Genomic DNA, 20,914 nt, shown 5'->3' on the forward strand with positions numbered 1-20,914 from the left:
GAAATATAAAATAATTTATTCTTTAAAAGTATGACCAATGTAAGAAAATGCATGAAAAACTATCTGTCCAAAGACCTATTAGATGAAGAATGTAATATTCAACTGAATCATTTGGGCATTGTTCCAACTAAGGAAACCAAAGCAGCAAAAGTTATTATGAAGAGCTTCCACTGAAATGAATGGGATAGCTGCTTTCAGTGTAACAGTTCCAGCTAACTTTTGCAATTAAGATCACAATGGAAGGATTCTTCACGGTAAGATCAGGGGTGGGGAAAGCAGAACATTGCTGGGGAAAAGTAACAGGTAGCCAACACTCAAAGTTAAGGCTTACCAGAGATGTAGAACAGAAGTCAGACATGGGACTATCAGAGCCAGCCCACCCATGAGGCAAGGTGAGGCAACAGCCTCAGGCAGCAGGATTCACAGAGGCAGCAGATCCCAATGTCAATCTCCACCCCCCCCCCACTTGTTCCTGATGTAGATCTTTTGTCAACCCTTCTTCCCTGGCTGAGGGATGTGTGTGCCATTTTGGGGTCTACCTCAGGTGTCAAAATTTCTTGGGCTAGGGACTATAGTTCAAATTGCAAAACAAGACCATGGTTGTAATTGCATACCCACTTACCTGAGGGTATGCCCCATTGAACCCACTGGGATTTTATTCTGAGTAGGCATCTATAGCATTGCATGGTGAAGGGCATAATTAAGGAAATGATTAGGGACTGTAGAACAAGGTGAGATGTAGATCAGAAATGCAAAGACAGACTGGCCCCCAGTGAAAAGAAAAGTAAGACCTGGATACTGGCTCTGAATAGGGGAGCAGCATGCTAGAAATGTTTATTTTTAAATAGTTCTGCACTACTTTAATGTGCAAAGTGCAGCTTTGCCGCTGCCCCCCCTCCTTATCCTCCCTCATTCATCTTCATCCTGACCCACTTTACATCATGGAAGAGTTGGGATTTGTACCCACACTGGCTCACACTCATTCTCAGTAAAAGCCGGCAAGTCTGCCTTGGATGGGAGGGAGAACAGAATGGCAGGTCAAGGCTGAAGCATTCTTAATGATGTTCATTTGCTGCCATCTGAGCCAGGGTGTATGCTCAGGGCAACAAAGCAATGCTCATAATGAGGACAAAGCTTCCCAGGCCTGAGCTGTCAGCCAATGTCTGAAGAAACACAGAGTTTGAGATCAGCAGGAGTGCTTGGGTCATGGCCAAGCTCTCCAACCCTTGCAGAAAAATGAAAAGAGTGTGATGCACTGGAAGTCACTTACTACACATAGGGTCTCATTTCATTTACTTCAAAGCAGTGCTTAATTTCTAAGAAGAGGTGGCTAGGTTTAACACCTGCCTAGAACACTATCTGATCTGGAAGTTCTGCCCCTTAACCCCATGTATGTAGGACTAAGCAGTGCTTACTTGGTGGCAAGGAAAAGGTGCTTACCACTTTGTTCTAACTTCTCATATATTTCAGCACTCAGCACTGGACCACAAAGACATGTTCTGGAGCTGAGGCCTGGCACAAACATTCAACAGCCCATTAGGCAGTTTGGGTACCATCTTGCCATCAAAGCATTCCTCATTTTTAAGGAAATGTCCTTCATTACTCCACAGCATCCTATAGAGCAGGGATGAGGAACCTGTGACCCTCCAGATGTTTCTGGACTACAACTTCCATGATCCTTGACGTATGGCTAATGGGAGCTGGAACCCAACAATAGGTGGTGGGCCCCAACTATACAGCACATAATTTTACTTTCAGAGAATACCAAACACAGCTCCATAGCACCCCCACCTTTCACTGACAAAAGATCCAATGAATGTGATTCCTTTAGAGGAGAGCTGGGCCTCTCAAGGCTACCAGGCTAATTTCATGCAGGTGGCAATGAGTGGAGTGGGGGTGGAAGTAAGATTGTCATAAACGCACATACACACCCTCTTGATTATCATCACCCCACTCTGTTCTCTGTCTTATGAAGGAAGTGAGAGAGAAATTGAGAGGAGCAGTGATCAAGATGAGAGTAAGTGGCGCTGGCCCTGCTTTCTCACCACTAGGATGTGACCTCCAAGGATTTGCCTCCTAGGGAATGCAGCCTTCAAAGAAAAAGAAAAAAGGTCCTCTCCTTGCTCTAAAATGTCAAAGCAATCATGTGTGCAGGATGATGGGGAACTTGCTACCATGTGCTATGCTGAGTTTACTTCCAATGGGCACCCCAAGCTAGAGAATCAAGTATCTCAAGATACTTGCATGGAAGGTGCCTCCTTGGCTTTTAGTCATAGGCAGTGACAGAAAAGTATCTCCCCCCCCCCCACTTCACCCCATTGCTGGACCCCTGCAGATGGAAAGGCACTTTTCACATACAGTACAAAGGATTACTAGAGAATGAATTTAAATTTAAAGGGAGCAGTCCTAAAGCACACTTATTTGAAAGTTAACCCCATCAAATGAAATAACAGGACTTACTTCGGAGGAGAGGTTTCTATCCTTATCTAAAATACACCCATTGTTCTTTCAGAAATATGTGGAGCAAAGCTCACTCACGCCCCCCCCATAGGCACTTAACTCTTTCTGTGCCCCCTCCCATTGCTGCCACTTTCTTGTGTACAGTACCTCCCTGTTGGATTTCAGGAAGGGGGCGCGAACATCTGTAGGGGGCGCTAAGCACTAGAAGCAGCCAGAGGAGGGGAAAATGACTTACGGTAAGAAACCAGATTTTACACTCCCTTGGCTGATAGTCAAGGGAAGGCTCGCATTTTTAGAACTTCAGCAGCCCCCTGGATTAACACTTCGCTGCCCGAAAGATGGCAACAGAACTAAGAAACGCACGCAGGAATTTTCATCGACAGCCAGTATTTATTAAAAAAATATCTATATTCAAGGGTGGGGGGGCAGGCAGTGGTCGATACTGCACCAGTCCAATTGCTTCTTGGTTCCCCCACTCCCCGCGCGCCCCTCTCTACCTTCGAATGCTTTCTTTAGGAACCTTTTTTCTTTGTTCTCTCTGGTACTGTGCGGAACACTCCCCCAACAATCTAGTTCCTATTATTTTCTGCGCGCTCCCCCCCACTCCTCTCAAGGAATCAGTACCCGAGACACAGCAAGAGAAACCAGGCACCACGACAGAGTGCTTCCATTTAGAAGCCCCGGCGAGCTGCCTGACAACTTCATCAAATAAAATTGAGAGAGGCGGGGCCATTCCGCTGCTGGCAATTTCCAACTTGGATTAAGCCGCACGCCGGAAACCGGGTGGCAGGGGTTGCTTAGGAAAATCTTAAATAAGACTATAGGCTTGGATCGGAGATGTTTGTTAAGGGGCTCTCCCTGCAATCTTATGCACGTTTGTTTAGCAGCAAGCCCCCGCCCCCCCCCCAACTGCAACGCAACTAACTTCTGAGTAGGCACGTTGCACGTGCATGCAATCCTGCTGCGTGTCTCCCGCTGGCAAAGGAGCAGCGGGATTGTTTGTGTATGGTGCGCCTCCTCAAAGCTAGCGCGGGTCAGGAGGCAACAAGACTCGGTGCCGTACAGCAGGGCTCGGTTATACGGAAGACGAGCGCCTTTGCGCATATATAGACCAACTGCCCACACAGCTCTTGGTTAACACTGACGCAACCCCATCCCCCTATACATTGCGGGGCGCGTGCAGGGGGGGGGCGCTTCCAGAGCAGCCGGGGCGACTTCTACAATAGGCCTTACACACCTCTTATTCTCAGATCAGGAATTCTGCCGGGGGTGGGGGAGAGAACAATCAAAATCAAATCGCCCACCGCGCCGCCACTCCTGAAAGGAATGAAATTCTGCTGGCGAGGGGAGCCCAGAGGAAACGAAGGGCTGCCCTTCCACGCCTCCGATTAGGCCAGTAAGCCCACCTAGTCCAGCATCCTGTTCTCCAGGATATGTCCAGCCAGATGCTTCGAGGGGAAGCTGCCTGCAAAACAAGACCTGGAGAGAACGGCATTCTCCCCCCCCCCTCGCGATTCCCAGCGACGGTATTAGGCGCTGGCGCTATAGGAAGTGCATCTGCCGAGAGGTTGTCCCACCCGCTCTTGGTTTCAATAGTGCTTCCTCGAACCTCGCTTCCCCAGATCCGTACTGCCGAGAAAAGGTGCGCGCGGCACAGTCCCTCTCTGGGTGTTCCCCGCCCCTTTTGTGGGATGGGGAGAATCTTCCGTGGAGGGCCAGAGTCTCGCAGTTAGGGAAAACGAGAGAAATAAATGGGGGAGGGGGAGGAGGAGGACGCAGCCTTTCCCCAATTACATTTCATGTTAGGAAACGAACGTGTGGAAACGCTTCTGTCCCACATCATCTGCAAGTTTCCACACACACACACACCCTCCCACCTCCAGTGAGGCTGACGGGGAACGCAGCGCCCCAGAGGGAACCGCTGACGACCCGGTTCTTCGCCGCTCCTCCGGCCATAGCAGAAGAGGCTTCTAGTAAATGGGCGAGGGGTGGGGTGGGGGGACCTCTCAGGTTTCACCGGCTCCGAAGTCTGCCGCCAGGGTCAGACGAAGCGCGTGCAGGAGGCAGCCTCTCTCGGAAGGATCCCCCTCGCCGCCCGCTGCTCCCGCCTCCCGTTCCCGACATCGCTGCCCTTCCCTGCGCCGCGCGCGCACGCGGAGCGCCGGGGAGAAAAGAGAAGCCCCTCTTTGCTTTTCAAACCCCTCGTTCCCGCCCAGGCCGGCTCCCGGTCGTCAAGCCCTCAGAAGAGCCGCTGCTTCTATCCTGGCGCCTTTCCAACGGCGGCGGAAACAACAACAAACCACCACAACAACACAACAAAAGCCCTGAGGCGGGAAAGTCCCTTCTGGGTTTCTCTCCCTTCCCCCCCCCACCCTGCTGACGGGAGAGGCAAAGGGGTTCAGCATAGTCACGCGCGGCCGGAGAAGGAGGGAGACGGACTGAGGCGTTTCGCTCGAAGGAGCTTTTTTTTTTCGCGGGGAAACTTCTCGCCTTTTTTTTCCTTCTCTTTTCCCCGCTCCTGAGCAGAGAATTGATCTATGGGAAAGGGAGGGGTGGGGGACGGACGGAAGGAAGGGAGAGCCACGGAGCTTCTCGGTCGGAGCCATAGACTTCCCGCTTCGCCTCGCCCGCCGCCGTCCTCCTCCTCAGGCTACTCCGAAAGGGAAAGGAAAGTGAAGCAGAACCCACCGTGTCCTCCTCGCAGGGAGACGGGGGAGCGGTAGATAGAGATAGGCACGGAGTGGTGCTTGCTGCTGCCATGGAAATGGTGCTCTTGCTGAGCCTGCGAGGCGGACGACGAGGAAGAGGACGCAGGCAAATCCACGCTAGAGGAACTCCACACCGAGCTGAGAATCCATCCCCAAAAGAGGGAGCACATCCACAGGGTCCAGGCGGGACAGCCTCCCGGTGCTGTTCTCAGATCAACGCACCGCATGTTCGAGGCGCAGGGCGAAAGAAGGTGGGGGGGGGTATCTATTATAGATAAGCCTACGAGGGACCAAGCAGTTCGAATTCCAGCCGGGGAAAGAGAGTATGGTTCATGATGCCAAGGGCCCCATCCTACCCAGCTGCGGAGGAGAGCGAGGGGGGAAAAGAGTCGCTTCCGAAGTGGGAGTGTGTATGCTATGGGGGGGAGGATGGGTGCGGAAAGGGTTAAGCAGCCAACCAACGCAAGAGCGAGCAATTCAAGCTGGATCCTCCCCGGAGCCGGTTCTCTCTCTCTCTTTTTATTCTGCCAGGTTCCCCTTAGACGTACCAAGCTTCCAGAGGAGATCCGTGGAGCCACGCATAGCAGGGAGAGAAGGATGTCCCCCGCCCCCCTTCTTTCACCTGTCAGGTTCCTCCTCCAAGCTCACAGGATCCTCAAGGATTTCCCCCTGCCCATATCCCCCTCTCTCACTTTTAGCTGGAGAGAGGAGGATTCACAAGTGGGGGTCAAATAGCCAGAGACCCCAGAGAGGTTATTAAGTATGTTGTTGTTTGCTTGTTTATCCCAATTCCAAGTTCTTGGCTTTGTTTGGTCTGGCTGCTTCTCCACTGGCAAATGTTGCACTGCAGAATGGCTTGGGCTTCTCTCCTTCACACATGCATACGCGCCCGGGCACACGAGCACACACATGCACCCCTCCAAAAGAAGAAGAAGGAAGAGGAGGAGGAGGAAAAACTGGATCCGCGTTCTCCTCGAATCCAGGCAACTTGGGAGCTGAGAGCTGGTTGACAACACCTCGTGTTCTGGAAGAGAAAGGCTTGCCAGATCTTCCCGTGTTAACAGAAGAGAAGAGGAGAAAAAACTGAAGAAGCAAAGGTAAAAGAGAGGGAGAGAAAGTCTAGAATCCACAAGAGAGATAGAAACTGAGCTTCCCCCTCCTTAATTTCTTTTTTTTTAATAAAAAAAAGATGGAACAGGATGCTCAGGGCGAGCTCACTTAAAGTGAAGGCAACTAGGAAGCTCAGGTGAAGTGAAGCAAAGACTTAGGGAGCCAAATTCACAAATGAGCGAGCCGCATGCAAATTGGATCACTCCAGAGAGCGAATCAGTGCAGCCCAAACACCCTGCAGAGGGACTGGCTGGTTCCTGGGAAAGGAGGGGCTGAAGTAGGAACCTGCAGTCCCACCTCCTCCATTCATATTATACTGTGTATACTCATAAAGCAACACACACACACACAGAGACAGAGAGAGAGAGAGAGATATTATCTCCCTTTCCCTATAGTGTTACTTTGAATGGTAGAGCTTAAATGAGAGGGAAAGTAGCAAGGAAGGTAATCAAACCCATTAGTCACATCCAGCTTCAGAAAGGTTATTGTAATAATAAATTATCATCAACAGTAATCAATACACATAAAAAAATTAACGGTGGCTGGAAGATTCCCCTCCTGAGCTTTGTACTACACATGATTCCCCACCCCTTTCATACCTGAAATGCAATAAAAGAGAGCAGCTGATACAACCTGCCTCTGTCTAATTTCCAGTGCATCTGACACCTATGCCTTGAGGTTGGCAGAGGGAGAGAAATCTGTGTATATATAGTAAACTTTACTAAATAAAAGCCTAAAAGGGGATAGGATAAAGTGAGTTTTAGAGGTATTGAGTATTTCTCTCTATCTTTCTTTCCCTCTCTCTCTCTCTCTCTCTCACACACACACACTGCATTACTTTATAGGAATCCCCCTCTGTACCAAAATAATATATTCTAATAACTGAGCTTCTGACTTTAGGATGGGAAAACTAGCCTCTGCAGGCAGAGAAACCCCTTCTTCAGAATGCACGCACAGGACAACAAGCTGATCTACTATCTCAGAACCCCAAAGGACATATTGGCTCCATTCCAGTTCCATCCCAAACCCTTTTTCAAATGGCTTTCTGAAATGTAATTACAGTTTTATTGTTGCTAGCCCCAAAGGAGAAGAGGGAACAAAAGATGCATCTTTATTTAGACAGGGAGACAGAGTTAAAAGCAGGAAGACAGGAGGGGAGGCTAAATACTGGCAGAAATTTGGCGGGGTGGGGAGGGAGAGGATGATGCTTATTTCAAGAGTACCATGCCAGCAATAATAATCATACATTTTTATTTATACCCTGTCCATATGGCTGGGTTGCCCCAGCCACCCTGGGCGGCTTCCAACACATATAAAAATAATAATCTGATTCAATATAAAAAGTCACAATAACTTTAAAATAAATGTGTATCAAATAAAGCAATATTAAACTATCCAATAACAAGAAGAAGCATCAGCATCTATGCTCTTAATACACAAATTTATGACTAAAGAAGTGGAGTTTTTGTACCTGGGCCTTCTTGATTTGCTTAATGCCAGCTGTGAGGTTATGGGCAACAGGAGGAGAGGCTCACAGCCAAGTAGTGTGGCTGTCTGTGATACAGACTTTTTTTAAGGTGGGGCTTTTGAACTGGATCTCAACAGAGGATGTGCTGAACATCACAGCAAAGAGAACCTTGGGAATGTGAGCAAGGCAATCTAAGCTCTTTGCCAGACCAAAAAGGGAAAGAAATGAATGATCCCTGTACCAGAATGTACTAGGAGTTCAAAAAAGCTTGTCATAATGCAACTTGGTATTGCAAGTGGGCAAGGGAGCCAAAAAACAACCAGGCACCAGTAGTTATGGGAAGTAAATTGGGGAAATGGGCTCTTGTGGCTCTGTTAGCAGAGTCAAATAAAAATACTTTGTTGCATCAATTAGGAGAGCCAAACTTTGTGCTTGTTTGTTTGTTTGTTTATGGCACTGCTTCCATGCATTTTAACATCCATGGCACAATGAGAAATTCACCAGATGAAGGTTTCCCTTGTGCGTGGGGTCATGCAGAGATGGAAAAAGCACCAGTTGTCGAATTTCTGCTTTTCACCCTAGTTGTTAATGTGTCATTTTTAATGTTGCCATTTTATTCTGCTCTGCTGCAATTTGATTTTATGGTGCATGGTTTTATTTGTTTTATTGTATTATTTTGTAAGCCACTCTGAGATCCTTGGCTAAAGACTGGCTAATAAATCGCTTAACACGTAAAATTATATAATGGCACAGAAACTCTGCAAGAGAAAAAAATACGGCAATTCTACTTAGCTGGTCTGTGGGCTCAGTGACTTGAATGAACCTTTTAGGGAAGTTTGACTTTTCTATAATTATATTTACAGGATTATTATTTTTTTTAAGTTCATATGCCACCCTTCCTCTTAGGCAGGGATAGCAAACTTGTGGTCCTTCAGATATTGTTGCATTACAACTCCCATAATTCCTGGCTGCTCAGCATGCTGGGTTGGGGGTGGATGGGAGCTGTAGTTCTATATCTGGAGTGTCACAGGTGACCCATCGCTGACCAAAGAAATTGAGAGTAACATGCCTAGAACCTTCCCCTTTTATCCTTACAGCAACCCTGCAAGGCTAAGATTAGGCTAAGACAGAGCGACTTGCAGAAGGTCATACAATGAACTTGGTGGCTGAGCACTAAACAAAATGTGATTGACAGGACATCACTTCTTTTGTAGATTTTCTATAGGACAATGGCTTAATTTAGACTAGAGCTGCAGTGTTCAGAGAATGTGTTTGTTTCATTCTCTCCCTTGCACTATTTTCTCAGAGTTGCCAGTTGCTCCATGTGGCAGACCAATCATATAGGTTGTATATGTGCCCCCAATACTGGAGGCAATACCAGCTCTGAGGGGTAATTTTGTAATATCCCTCACCATTTATGTTGCCCTCTTTCAGTCAATGTAGACTCTACTACAAGTTATAGCCGTTCTGCAAGGGAAAAATGGTCCATATGACATCATGGTGACAGGTGTGTCTGCCCACCTGTCAAAGTGGCCAATGGGACGGTGGACAAAAATTAACATGAGGGAAATGGTTCCTTATCCAGCTTCTTGGCCCTGATCCAAAATATGTCTGAGTGGTCATATCCTATTTGCTCTTAAAACCAACCAACCATCATACCATCTAGTTGCAGCCCAAGTGGTGATTTAAGCCTGAGTTTTCTTCAATGTAGGACTACAACTCCCATCATTCCTGGCCATTGGATATGCTGGCTGAGGCTGCTGGGAATTGTAGTCCAAAAAACACCATGTTGGCTACTCCTGCAACCAATACATAACACAGGAATAAATTATTTAAGTTTGAGAAATGATTCAGTGATGTGACTGAGCTAATAGGTGAGAACAGATGCCTAATATTATATAATATAATGCACCTTAACAGCTATGTGCCACACAGTAATTGTATTAAAAAGCACATAAACCGTGCCTGCAAGCTTCCAATCTTAGATATATAAGATAAGGAAGAGGCTATCTGGTATCTTGTATCTACTTTAATTAGGAGACTGGAAAAACAAAGAAGGCTTGGAACTGTTGGGGAAGCAAAACCAAAATCATAGAATCTGAGCTCAGTTGCTTTCTTCCAACTTCACCTGCTAATGCTAAAAGGGAAAAAAGCACAAGGCACCCACCTCTTTGGTCTCTTACCCCCAAAGCTAGCAGCCACAACTATCTGTTGCAAACCCTTCCTCATCCATGCAATGATTCAATCAGGTTCATGAGCATCAGATGCTGGCTCTGTTGCGACAAGTGGCAGTCTATAATGCAGAAGGTATTCTTGTCCCATTGTCCAAAGAAGCCCTATTTCTTATACACAGCTTTAAAAAACAAAAAAGAAGACCTGCACCAATGATATTTCCTTTTTAAAAGTAAAAATAGGGGGTCCACCTTTCCATGAGTGACTTTGCTCCCTTAACTGAGTACTGCAGTAAGAAATAAAAGGAAGTAATAAAACATACTATGTTACAATGTGCCGGATTGATTCTTTGAATAACAAAGAAATCTAGCTGATGGGATCATTAGAGCCCGTAAAACTTGAAAGCAGCCCAATCCTGCCCATGTTTACTCAGAGGTATGCCCATTTGCAGGTGATCTTCCTTAAATTCACCTGATGAAGTGGACTGTAGTTCACAGAACTCTATGCCATAATATATTTGTTGGTAAGCAAGGTGTCACAAGAATCTGTTGCTTTTGCTGCAACAGACAAGCATGGCCACTTATTTCAGGGGCCTTGCTTCCAAATAAGTGGACATGTGTCTGTAGCTTATGGCTCCCCCCCCCCCCGACTTTGAATTCCCCGCCTGCATTCCAGCTATGCTGCCCACAGTGAAATATATTGTAACATTTGCATTCATCCAGATCATACTCCCAAATGTGTGCTAAAAGCAAACACATTAAGATGCATCATACTGACATACTATGAGACTGAACAATAGACTCCAGTCTATGCTGCTTGTAAATTGAAATCTGGTCTGGTGTCTGCGTTGCGCTCTCTCTCTCTCTGTGTGTGTGTGTGTGTGATGCAGGTATAGGATGGAAAATTAGTATCCATAGAGTATCTGGAAAGAGTTAATCATTCCTGCATCGCTCATTTGGGAAATCTGGAAGTTGGTGGTAGTGGTGGACAAGGAGGGGGCCTCTATCCAATAAGATAATGAGCATTTGGGATGAAAGAAGTTGCTGCTGACTCCATTCTGATCATTGTAAGACTGTCCTTCCTCCAAGACATAATGAAAAGGAAGCTCCTCGACTCTTAGTGCTGCATTTCAGAGATTTGGAATACTATACAGTGAACTTGGAGGTGTGCATTGTAATCCTGCCTTAGGTAGACTTTTGTCATTTCCTCTTTTCCACCCTAAACCTCTCCAAAATTAAATTAAAGTACAATTTAACACATACATTTATAAGTTTGCATTTCAAAAGAAGGCTCCCGGTGAGAGACAATATGCCTTTCTTTCTATGGGATGCTCAAAAGCAGCTCAAGAGACTTGTGTCACAGAAACCTTAGCATCTCTCACTTAAGTGCAAATATTTTTATGGAAGCCCCCAAACCTGGCTCACAACATCAATTTCCATCTCTCCCACCACAAGCTTTCAAACTGCAGTTGTGAATTGCTGGGGAATTGCTACCTCCTCTCACTATAAGCACCATTATGTGAGTGCTATTTAGATGGAACAGAGGCAGTTGCCTTAGACCATTTCAGTTTATTGGCCCATGTGGCTAAGCATTGTCTAGCATGATTTGAAGCAGTTCTCCTGGGTGTCAGATAGGAATCTGCCCTACCTAGATGTTGTGGGTTGAAACGAACTTCTGCAGACAAGACATGTACTCTACAATTAAGCTACGGCTCTTCCCCTAGCTATAAATGGTTTGTACATGTAGCATCACTATGGGCTGTGATGAAGTCCATTGTCCTATTCCTTTTTTTTTGATACAATTTATTAATTTTATAATAACAAAAAACAAATCTCATAATCAAAATTTTAACTCATACATCTTAATTGACTTCCCTCCACTCCCCGTCCTGGTTCCATTATTTTACACTTATTCATACATGTCCATAGAACATTATATCTTAACAGTCCAAATTTTAAAACCTTAATCATGTTGTTACAAATGCATTGGTGGTTCAGTGGTAGAATTCTCGCCTGCCTGCCTTTGTCCTATTCCTATGAGTTTGTGTCTGAGAGAGAGAGAGACAGAGAGAGAGTGACAAAATAGTAGTAATGGGGGGAGGGAGAGAAAGAATCCTGATTTGGGCACTCATGTCTGCTATGGACACCTGAAAATATGCTTCTACTGAAGGAGCTTTCCTTGGAGTGCAAACTTCAGGTGTGGTCCCTCCAAACTGGATTTGGACTGCGGGAAGAGAAAGAAGGTTAAAGCTCTCCACAAGGATCCTGATACCTGGCACTTAAACTTCACTAGTTCAACCATAGTCTGGATCCATAATTACCAGTATTTTAAAAGTGTACTTCTTTTCAAAAATAAGGTCTTCAAAGGATGAGTGTTCCTGGCTTTCACCACTCAAGTGCATAACACCCATCCAGCTCCTTAAAACTTGACCATCCTTCAAATGTCCCAACAGTTCAGAACTTCCTTTTTGACCTTTTAATTTCTTCAAGGGCTGTGCATGCTTCCTCTCCAGCACCAGAGCATTCAGTACTCTGCATGCAATGAGCTTATGTTCCATCACAAGGTTTGTTTCCCCAGCCACAAGGCCATACGCCCATTTCCATTATCATAGGGTAGGAGATTCTGCTACTGGTACTAGGAGGCCACATCAAGCATGGGAATTAGTTACTTAGATAGATAGTAATGTGTTAGTCTCAGCTTTTAAAAGTCATAAACGGTAACCTTTTTTGGAAATTAAAAGAAACCCTCAGAAAAAGCATTCTGTTATGAACCTTATACTATATTAGTTGCAATTATACTAAATAGTTCTGCAGTAAATCTAGTCCTGGCAGAAGCTCATGTGGCCTTAATGCTTTGGCTTTCCTTAAGAGTGCCTGGCCTGGCCAGCCACGAAACGGTGTATGAGCGAAAATAGGAAAAGGGGCTCTGATTTTGACGATGACTATGTACAAATAAAAATGTTTATAAAAAATAAATTAGAACCAAAAGTGTGAGGCAGGCTATAAATACATCAAGGCATTTCTGGTGACACCATAAAGCACTGGGACTTCACTCTGCCTTTGTTTATTGGATGTCAGTGGCTTTATTTACTGCTCTGTAATTCATGGGTGAATCATATATTTAGTAGCACCATCAAGTCAAGAAAAGGCATGATTTCAAGTGTGTTTTCCCCCTCTTGGGTACACCAGCAGACAGTGTTTATGCAGTGCTGTTCAAAGGGATTTCCTCTTAAAGTTTGTGTGTGTGTTTGTGTGTGTGTAAAGGAGAGTAAGTGAGTGTACAGGTTTGCCATATTAAGAAAAAAAATCACTAAAATGAGTCCATTCTACTGAGAATTTCTTTCATGCTTCTCTCTTGCACTATTTCATAACAACAAAGATGTCCTGCAAATGATGGAAGTGTGTGTGGGAAAGGTGACCATAAAAATGTGCTGAGCTGAGTGTGTGCGCGCGCACACTCGTTTAAACTTTCCATTTATTTTTCGTGGCTAGCTTTGTCCTACCTTTCTCGCTGTTGGCACATGCTTTCTCTAGAGCAGCTACCTTGCCCCCTTGGCAGGGCTCCTGTGCCTTGTCTGCCTGCAGGTCAGGCAAAAATCCAGCAGCAGCTGTTTTCCTTGCCTCTGCAATTGTACTGTGGAGAGGCAGCTGTCATGATGAGACTGGGGGAAGGCCGTGTCCTGATTGGTTTATTGGCTGCTGGTGTCACAGTGGTCCCAACATTCCAACAGAGAGGAGATGGGCAAAAAAAACCATTGGTCTATTGGCTGCTGCTATCACAATAGTCCTTTATTCTGCCTTGAGAATGATAATAATTACAGCTGTTCCTTGAGGCTCAAGACGATATTGGGGGAGAGGGTTGTCCTCATAGCTGAAAGGGTTTACAGTAGACTTCTCTAGCCTGGTTTTCTTCAGACATTTTGGACTACAGGTCCCATCATCCCTTGACTATGTCTGTGCCTCGCTCTGCACATTTGCACAATTTTGCCCTCACACTCATGACAACCGCTTTTGTCTTGAAGGAAGAGGAGGAGGAATTGCTGGCAGCCAATAATAATAATAATAATAATAATAATTTATTATTTATACCCCGCCCATCTGGCTGGGTTTCCCCAGCCACTCTGGACGGCTTCCAAAAGAATATTAAAATACTATGATACATCAAACATTAAAAGCTTCCCTAAACAGGGCTGCCTTCAGATGTCTTCTAAAAGTCTGGTAGTTGTTGTTCTCTTTGACATCTGGTGGGAGGGCGTTCCACAGGGAGGGCGCCACTACCGAGAAGGCCCTCTGCCTGGTTCCCTGTAACTTGGCTTCTCGCAGTGAGGGAACCGCCAGAAGGCCCTCGGAGCTGGACCTCAGTGTCCGGGTAGAACGATGGAGGTGGAGACGCTCCTTCAGGTATACTGGACCGAGGCCGTTTAGGGCTTTAAAGGTCAGCACCAACAGCCTGTAGCTGTTTTGTGGCTCACTGGAGAGCTTCAGTCCCTTGGGGCTTGTCAACCTGGCACCTTCCAGGACAGTGCTGACCATTCATTGTACAGAATTAACATTTATGTCATGGTTTCTCGCACACTGGAAACCGGAATTAGAGAAAGGGGGTCACTCGTTCAGATTTGGCAATTAACAGAACTTTGTTTTAATTTGTAATAGGTAGAGAACATTAAAAAATATTTCTCATATAAGGTCATAAAAATCTGATCTGATGGGGCAAACTAAAATAGGGGGAAACTCGTCATTTAAGTTAGGGCTGAGCCACATCTTTCCCAGGTTTGGTTTTTGCCTTAAAAAAGCAATTCTGGAGAGGTTTCCCAACACCTAAATCCAAATTTTATTATGATTGCTCGAAGTCAAATTTTCCCTGACCTTTTGAAACTGTGTGGTACCATTTTCGTTCTCAATCTCTTTCCTCCTTGAAGGATTCTAGCCAATCAGCAATTTCAGCCAATCACAAATCAATACTGGATCTGTAAATTAAGTATTCAGATGTGCCTATTGTTGATTTCATTAATGACAAACTAAGCTCATTTTCATTGAAAGTCAATGCCGTCTACACCCCCCCAGGGCACAAGACTGGACAATGTGTATGGAGGTCCTAGGCTGCCCAGACCACAAGACCTCCTTTAGTCTTGCTGATGAAGTCCAAAGGAAAGCAGAGCAATACATTTGGCACCAGCTTGGCTCAGGAGCTGCTAGAAGGAGGTACACAAATTCCATCAAACTGCCTTAGGGACTCCACTGCTTGGAGTAAGCATTCCTTCAAGAAAGATCATAAGAGTCCTGCTGTATCAGACCAAATTCCAGTCCAGCATCCTGTTTGCTCAATGTTCAACCACCTGCCCCTTGGGGAGCTCATTAGCAGAATTGCAGGGCTCTAGCACTCTCCCACTTGGCCCAAAGCAAATGGCATTCAGCCTCTGACCCTGGATGTAGGATAATGCCACCTCAATTAGCAGGCTTTCATTCTGGTGGTTCCTTCATTGCGAGAAGCGAGGTTACAGCAGGCATAGGCAAACTCTGGCCCTCTAGGTGTTTGGGATTACAGTTCCCATCATCCCTGACCACTGGTCCTGTTAGCTAGGGATGATGGGAATTGTAGTCCCAAACATCTGGAGGGCTGGAGTTTGCCTATGCCTGGTTTACAGGGAACCAGGCAGAAGGACTTCTAGGTACTGGTGTCCACCCTGTGGAATGCCTCCCATCAGATGTCAAGGAAATAAACAACTCTCTGACTTTTAGAAGACATCTGAAGGCAGCCCTGTTTAGGGAAGTGTTTGATGAATTTATCGTGTTTTAATATTCTATTGGGAGCCGCCCAGAGTGGCTGGGGAAACCCAGCCAAATGGGAGGGATATACCATATTTTTTGCTCTATAAGACTCACTTTTTCCCTCCTAAAAAGTAAGGGGAAATGTGTGTCTGTCTGTCTTATGGAGCGAATGCAGGCTTCACAGCTATCCCAGAAGCCAGAACAGCAAGAGGGATTGCTGCTTTCACTGTGCAGCGATCCCTCTTGCTGTTCTGGCTTCTGAGATTCAGAATATATTTTTTTCTTGTTTTCCTCCTCCAAAAACTAGGTGCATCTTGTGGTCTGGTGTGTCTTATAGAGCGAAAAATATGGTAAATAATAATAATAATAATAATAATAATAATAATAATAATAATAATATATTATTATTATTATTATTATTATTATTATTATTATTATTATTATTATTATTGCTTTATGCACCATGGCTTTATCCAATCTAAAGTAGAATATCCCAATACAGATTATCCTTCTGGAAAGCCTGAATAACCAAAGCCTAGACCTTTGGCTGCCCACCCATTTTTCCAGATTCACAAAGTTTAAAGCATGCTTGTTGTCATTTATGATGGTGGTGGTGTGGATATAAGGTCCCCCCCCCCCGCTTCTCTCTTCTGACAAATCTGTCTCAGAGTGACAGGATCTCCACTGGGAACATCTCACACATTGAGAAAACCAGCTGTATCAACGAGAAAACCGACAGACACCTAAACCTCAGGCCAGGGAACAAGGCTTTTAAATGCTCGGCAGCTGAGAAAATTGGTAAGCAGAAACAGGGGATGGGTAGGAATAACAACTCCCCTGAAAATCTGTAAAACAACAGGCAAGACTGAACTGTTCCTAATACAGGTGCGGTGTAGACATATTAAATGGTGTGGACAAATGCTCCGGTGACTGTTCATAGCTCCAAGGAAAATTATGTAGTGCATGAGGTTTAAAGTAGGCCTACATATGCTCACAGTCACACTCCTTTGCTTATACATCCGTTCAGGCACAAAAGCTCCTCTAGGTGCTTATCTCCGCCACTGTCAACCGGAGATGTTGACAAAAGCAAACAAGAAAAGGCAAGAAGAAAGCAAGCTCAGAGGCAGCTGGCTTGGAAAGTATCTAATTTGATGCCATTCCCTTTCAACTTGCATTCTGTTGAAAAAAATAAAGGCCTTTGCACTCACAGAACTCCCTTGATTTCCATCTTTGCTTCTAATGAATACTGAATATATAGATCTATCTATCTATCTATAATACATAGACGCCACCCTCCTCTTCCTCACCCATCCAGGCCTCCACTTTCCCAGTTTTGCTGCTCAATATCCTTCAGCAAGAGATGCCAAAGATGGGACCCACCCAGGGTCATTTACATGCCCAACATGTTTTCCAGTTGCGGTGCTATGTTCCCAAGTTACCCATACTGACATAATCTCATCACAGCTTGATTATGAGTGTAAGTAACATGGGTGGTGTAAGTAACGTGGGTGGCGCTGTGGGTTAAACCACAGAGCCTAGGACCTGCCAATCAGAATGTCGGCGGTTCGAATCCCTACAACAGGGTGAGCTCCTGTTGCTCGGTCCCAGCTCCTGCCAACCTAGCAGTTCAAAAGCACTTCAAAGTGCAAGTAGATAAATAGGCACTGCTCCGGCGGGAAGGTAAACAGTGTTTCCATGCGCTGCTCTGGTTCTCCAGAAGCAGCTTAGTCATGCTGGTCACATGACCTGGAAGCTGTACGCCAGCTCCCTCGGCCAATAAAGAGAGATGAGCACCGCAACCCCAGAGTCGGTCACGACTGGACCTAATGGTCGGGGTCCCTTTACCTTTACCTTAAGCATGAACCAATTCAATGCCCATGATATACCAGTTGATCGATATCAAATAAGATCACATCACATCAGTATGGTTGTCTGAACAGAGTCAGAATTTCATTTCATTTCATTTTTGCAAACTTCTAGTCCTCATGGTTACAGGATGAAAACTGATGAAATTAGGATAGATTCTGAAATACATATCTTTCAGGGACTTTTCAGATGTCAGGGGGTTAAAAATATCTACATTTAGAATGGGCCTCTGTACCACCAACACTACCACCCTCAGCATTTCTCTTTATATGGCCCTTAGTTCATTGGTAATGATATTTATTACCTCCATATCTTCATCTCTTGGTCAGTTTCTAATCCAGCTCATGATTTTCCAATTCTCACCCTCTAAATAATGCAACCAAAGAAATTGTAGAAACTGTATTAAGCAGCGATCTAATTTGGCACGCCAGCCTTAGAATAACACAATTTGGGTATTTGGGATGTAACATTCCAATTTTTCTTGCCTACGCTGAAGAGAGATTGTGAATATTTTCTTTAGATGTAGAATTTGTGCATTAATAGTATGAAATTATAATATGACCAGTTGCAAAGAAACACAAACAAGAGTGGACATCAAATGAGGGCCTCGGCTGCACAAAGATTATTATACATAGTCATCACTTTTTAAATGGCTGCTCAGAGATGTATTCTGCTTCTTTCCTTCTAAGGAAATGAAGATCTGTCCCTCCCAAAGGGCTCTAGTTAGCAGGGTGTGCAAATTTAGTTATATTGACTCAGTAAAATTAGTGGGACTCTCTAATTTAATTGAGACATGTTCAGACAAAGCTGGCTGCTTCTCCAGAAACACCAGGAGTCCGTTGTGCATCTGTCATCAAAGCTAGAATGGAAAAAGCTTCACATACATTGTCTTAGTAGTTCTGAGTCTGTCAGCAGCTCTGTATGGTAGGAGGGCAGGGCTGGGGGTGGGGGTGGTTAAGGCTCAGGGGGCATAGCTTGCAAAAAGCCATTTAATGAGCAAGGCCTAGGCCCTGGTTTGCTCAGAAACCCATTGGACAGTGGCCACATTTGCACAAAGTCTTTAAAGCAGTGTGGTACCACTTGGAACATCCATGCCTTTCCTCAAAGAATTCTGGGAACCACAGTTTGTTTAGGGGACTGAGAGTTGTTAGGAGATCCCCTTTTCCCTTCCCAGGGGTGCAGTCCCCAGAGTTCCCTATGAAGAGGGACAGATACCACTCTGAGGAAAATAGGGGTCTCTCAACAACTCTCAGCACTGCTAACTACAGCTCCTTGAATTCTTTGGGGAAAGCCGTGCCTGTTCAAAGTGGTATTATTGAGGTTGAATGTATGGGGTTAATGCAATGGGGTGTGTGAATGTGCTCAGGAGGAACCATAGCTCACTGTTAGAACCCATACTTCATATGCAGGAGGCTTTGGTTTCCATTCTTGGTCTCTCCAGGTAAGAGAATCAGGCAGCAGGTGACAGGGGTAACCTCTACCCAGGGCTTTCTATCAGTGAGTACTCAAGGGTACGCAGTACCAGCACCTCTTTTTGTTGTTAAAAAGTGAGGTACTTACTGCAACAACTTCATGGTGAGTACTGGCACCTATTTTTCCGGGGAGGGGGGGAGCACTGCCTCTACCTGAGATACCAGAGAACTGCCAGAAGTCAGTGTAGATCTTATTGGGCCAGTCAGATGAACAGTGGGACTATAAGACAATTTTCTACATTTACACCAGTGTGCCCCTTCCGGCGCACCGTTTGTGAGTGCAGTGGATATGATTATACAAAGGAAGAGGTACAGCTCATTGGGAAACTAACTACCGATTGTCTGCCACCAGTATTTGTAAATAACAAGCTAAGCTTTACAGTGACAGTAAGATCGCCTGGCCTCGATTACAGGCCCATATTTGCATCTATTATGCATCTATTTTCCCACAGATTAATGTGTCCCATTAAGAGTGATCAGGGGATGGCAGGATCATTATCTGTCCTCATTAGTGGTGGTGGGGGGGAGCCTTGGACTCAATTAACATGATTCTTCATCTTCTTCCAAGGCCCCTTTCAGGTTGCTAGACCACTCAGCTAATATCAATGGGCCAAAGTATTTGGCGTGTGCATGTAAATGGGAGGCTGTGTGGGCACTCATGGCAAAGACATCAAACAAGCCTCACATTTTATTTTCTTTCACTCTTCAGAGCCTGTAGAGTGGGAAGGTGCCAAATCCCGTTTTAGCTTCTGTAAGAGCATCTAAATGTCAACAAAGAGCCTTGTTAACTGCTATCCTTTCCAAATGTTCCTATTTCTAAAAATGATTGCTCTCCCCTCCTTTTCTTAAAGTTGCTTTCTCCTACTATCGCCTACCCTCTCCCCACCTATCTGTGCAGATCCTAAGGAGCTGATTTAATGATCTGCTGCTATAGCAGCTTCTGCTTTTAGACTGCAAACAGAAGAAGAGTAATTATAAATGTGTGGCACTCTTCTATCCTTACTAGGCCTCCACGGCAGTTTGTTCACAACTGTACACCCCAGGAACTGTTTGAAACCTATATGTGTCCACACAAAATGTTTAGTCTTCCAGCCTTAGGAAAATCAAACCAGCACCCATGTGATGCTATTAATGCATATATCCTAATACCAGAAAACCCAGGAGTAGGCAACCTTTATGTTCCCAAGGGCCACATGCAGCAGTGGGTGGACACTCAGGAGCCACATTTTACTGGGCATGGGTGAGCTGGCAGTACATCTGGTGGCTGCTGTCCACTGAGACTGGTGTAGGGTGGAATACAGGGAGCCCGAACAGCAGGTGGCACCAGACCAATGACTGTCAGAGACAACTACAGTGGTACCTCGGGTTACATATGCTTCAGGTTATAGACTCTGCTAACCCAGAAATAGTACCTTGGGTTAAGAACTTTGCTTCAGGATGAGAACAGAAATCGTGCTACAGTGGTGCGGTGGCAGCGGGAGGCCCCATTAGCTAAAGTGGTACTTCAGGTTAAGAACAGTTTCAGGTTAAGAACGGAACTCCGGAATGAATTAAGTACTTAACCTGAGGTACAACTGTAATTCTAATTTTGTCCCCATCCTCCTCTCTGCTCACTTCTGCAAGGGCAACACCGGTGATGGGACAGAAGTGGTAACTGGTACTCATTGGGCCTCAAAGGGCAGAAGGCAAGAAGACCCGGAGCTCATGTAATTGTAGCTTTGTTCCCATCTTGCTCCCTGCAAGCGCAACACTAAGGAGAAGGAGGAAGAAGACGGGAGGCAATACTACAACCCTGGTCTGGTTGTAAGTAACAAGGGCAAATAGGGTCTGGCTGAGTGCAGAGTGTGTCCCATTCGCCCTAATGGACTAGCCTCCACAGCTCATTGGCAA

At 45.5% G+C, this 20,914-nt stretch overlaps 1 protein-coding gene across 32 annotated transcripts in view; it reads right to left on the bottom strand.

Annotated features, from left to right (window-relative positions):
- Positions 1-20,914, bottom strand: part of NRXN3 (neurexin 3) — a 1,220,542-nt gene that overhangs the window by 426,258 nt on the left and 773,370 nt on the right. The window contains exon 1 of one of the 32 annotated variants that reach the window (XM_082232029.1): positions 5,149-6,618. The exons of 27 other annotated variants lie outside the window; for them this stretch is intronic. In XM_082232029.1, the coding sequence (XP_082088155.1) occupies positions 5,149-5,395 (247 nt within the window). In that variant the 5' untranslated portion in view covers positions 5,396-6,618. Of the gene's footprint in view, positions 1-5,148; positions 6,619-20,914 lie in introns of those variants that run through there. 4 more of the 32 variants (XM_082232027.1, XM_082232023.1, XM_082232024.1 and 1 more) reach the window with 4 other exon arrangements.

This window comes from Podarcis vaucheri (genome assembly GCF_965113315.1).
Source record: "Podarcis vaucheri genome assembly, chromosome: 1".
NCBI classification, from domain to species: domain Eukaryota; kingdom Metazoa; phylum Chordata; class Lepidosauria; order Squamata; family Lacertidae; genus Podarcis; species Podarcis vaucheri.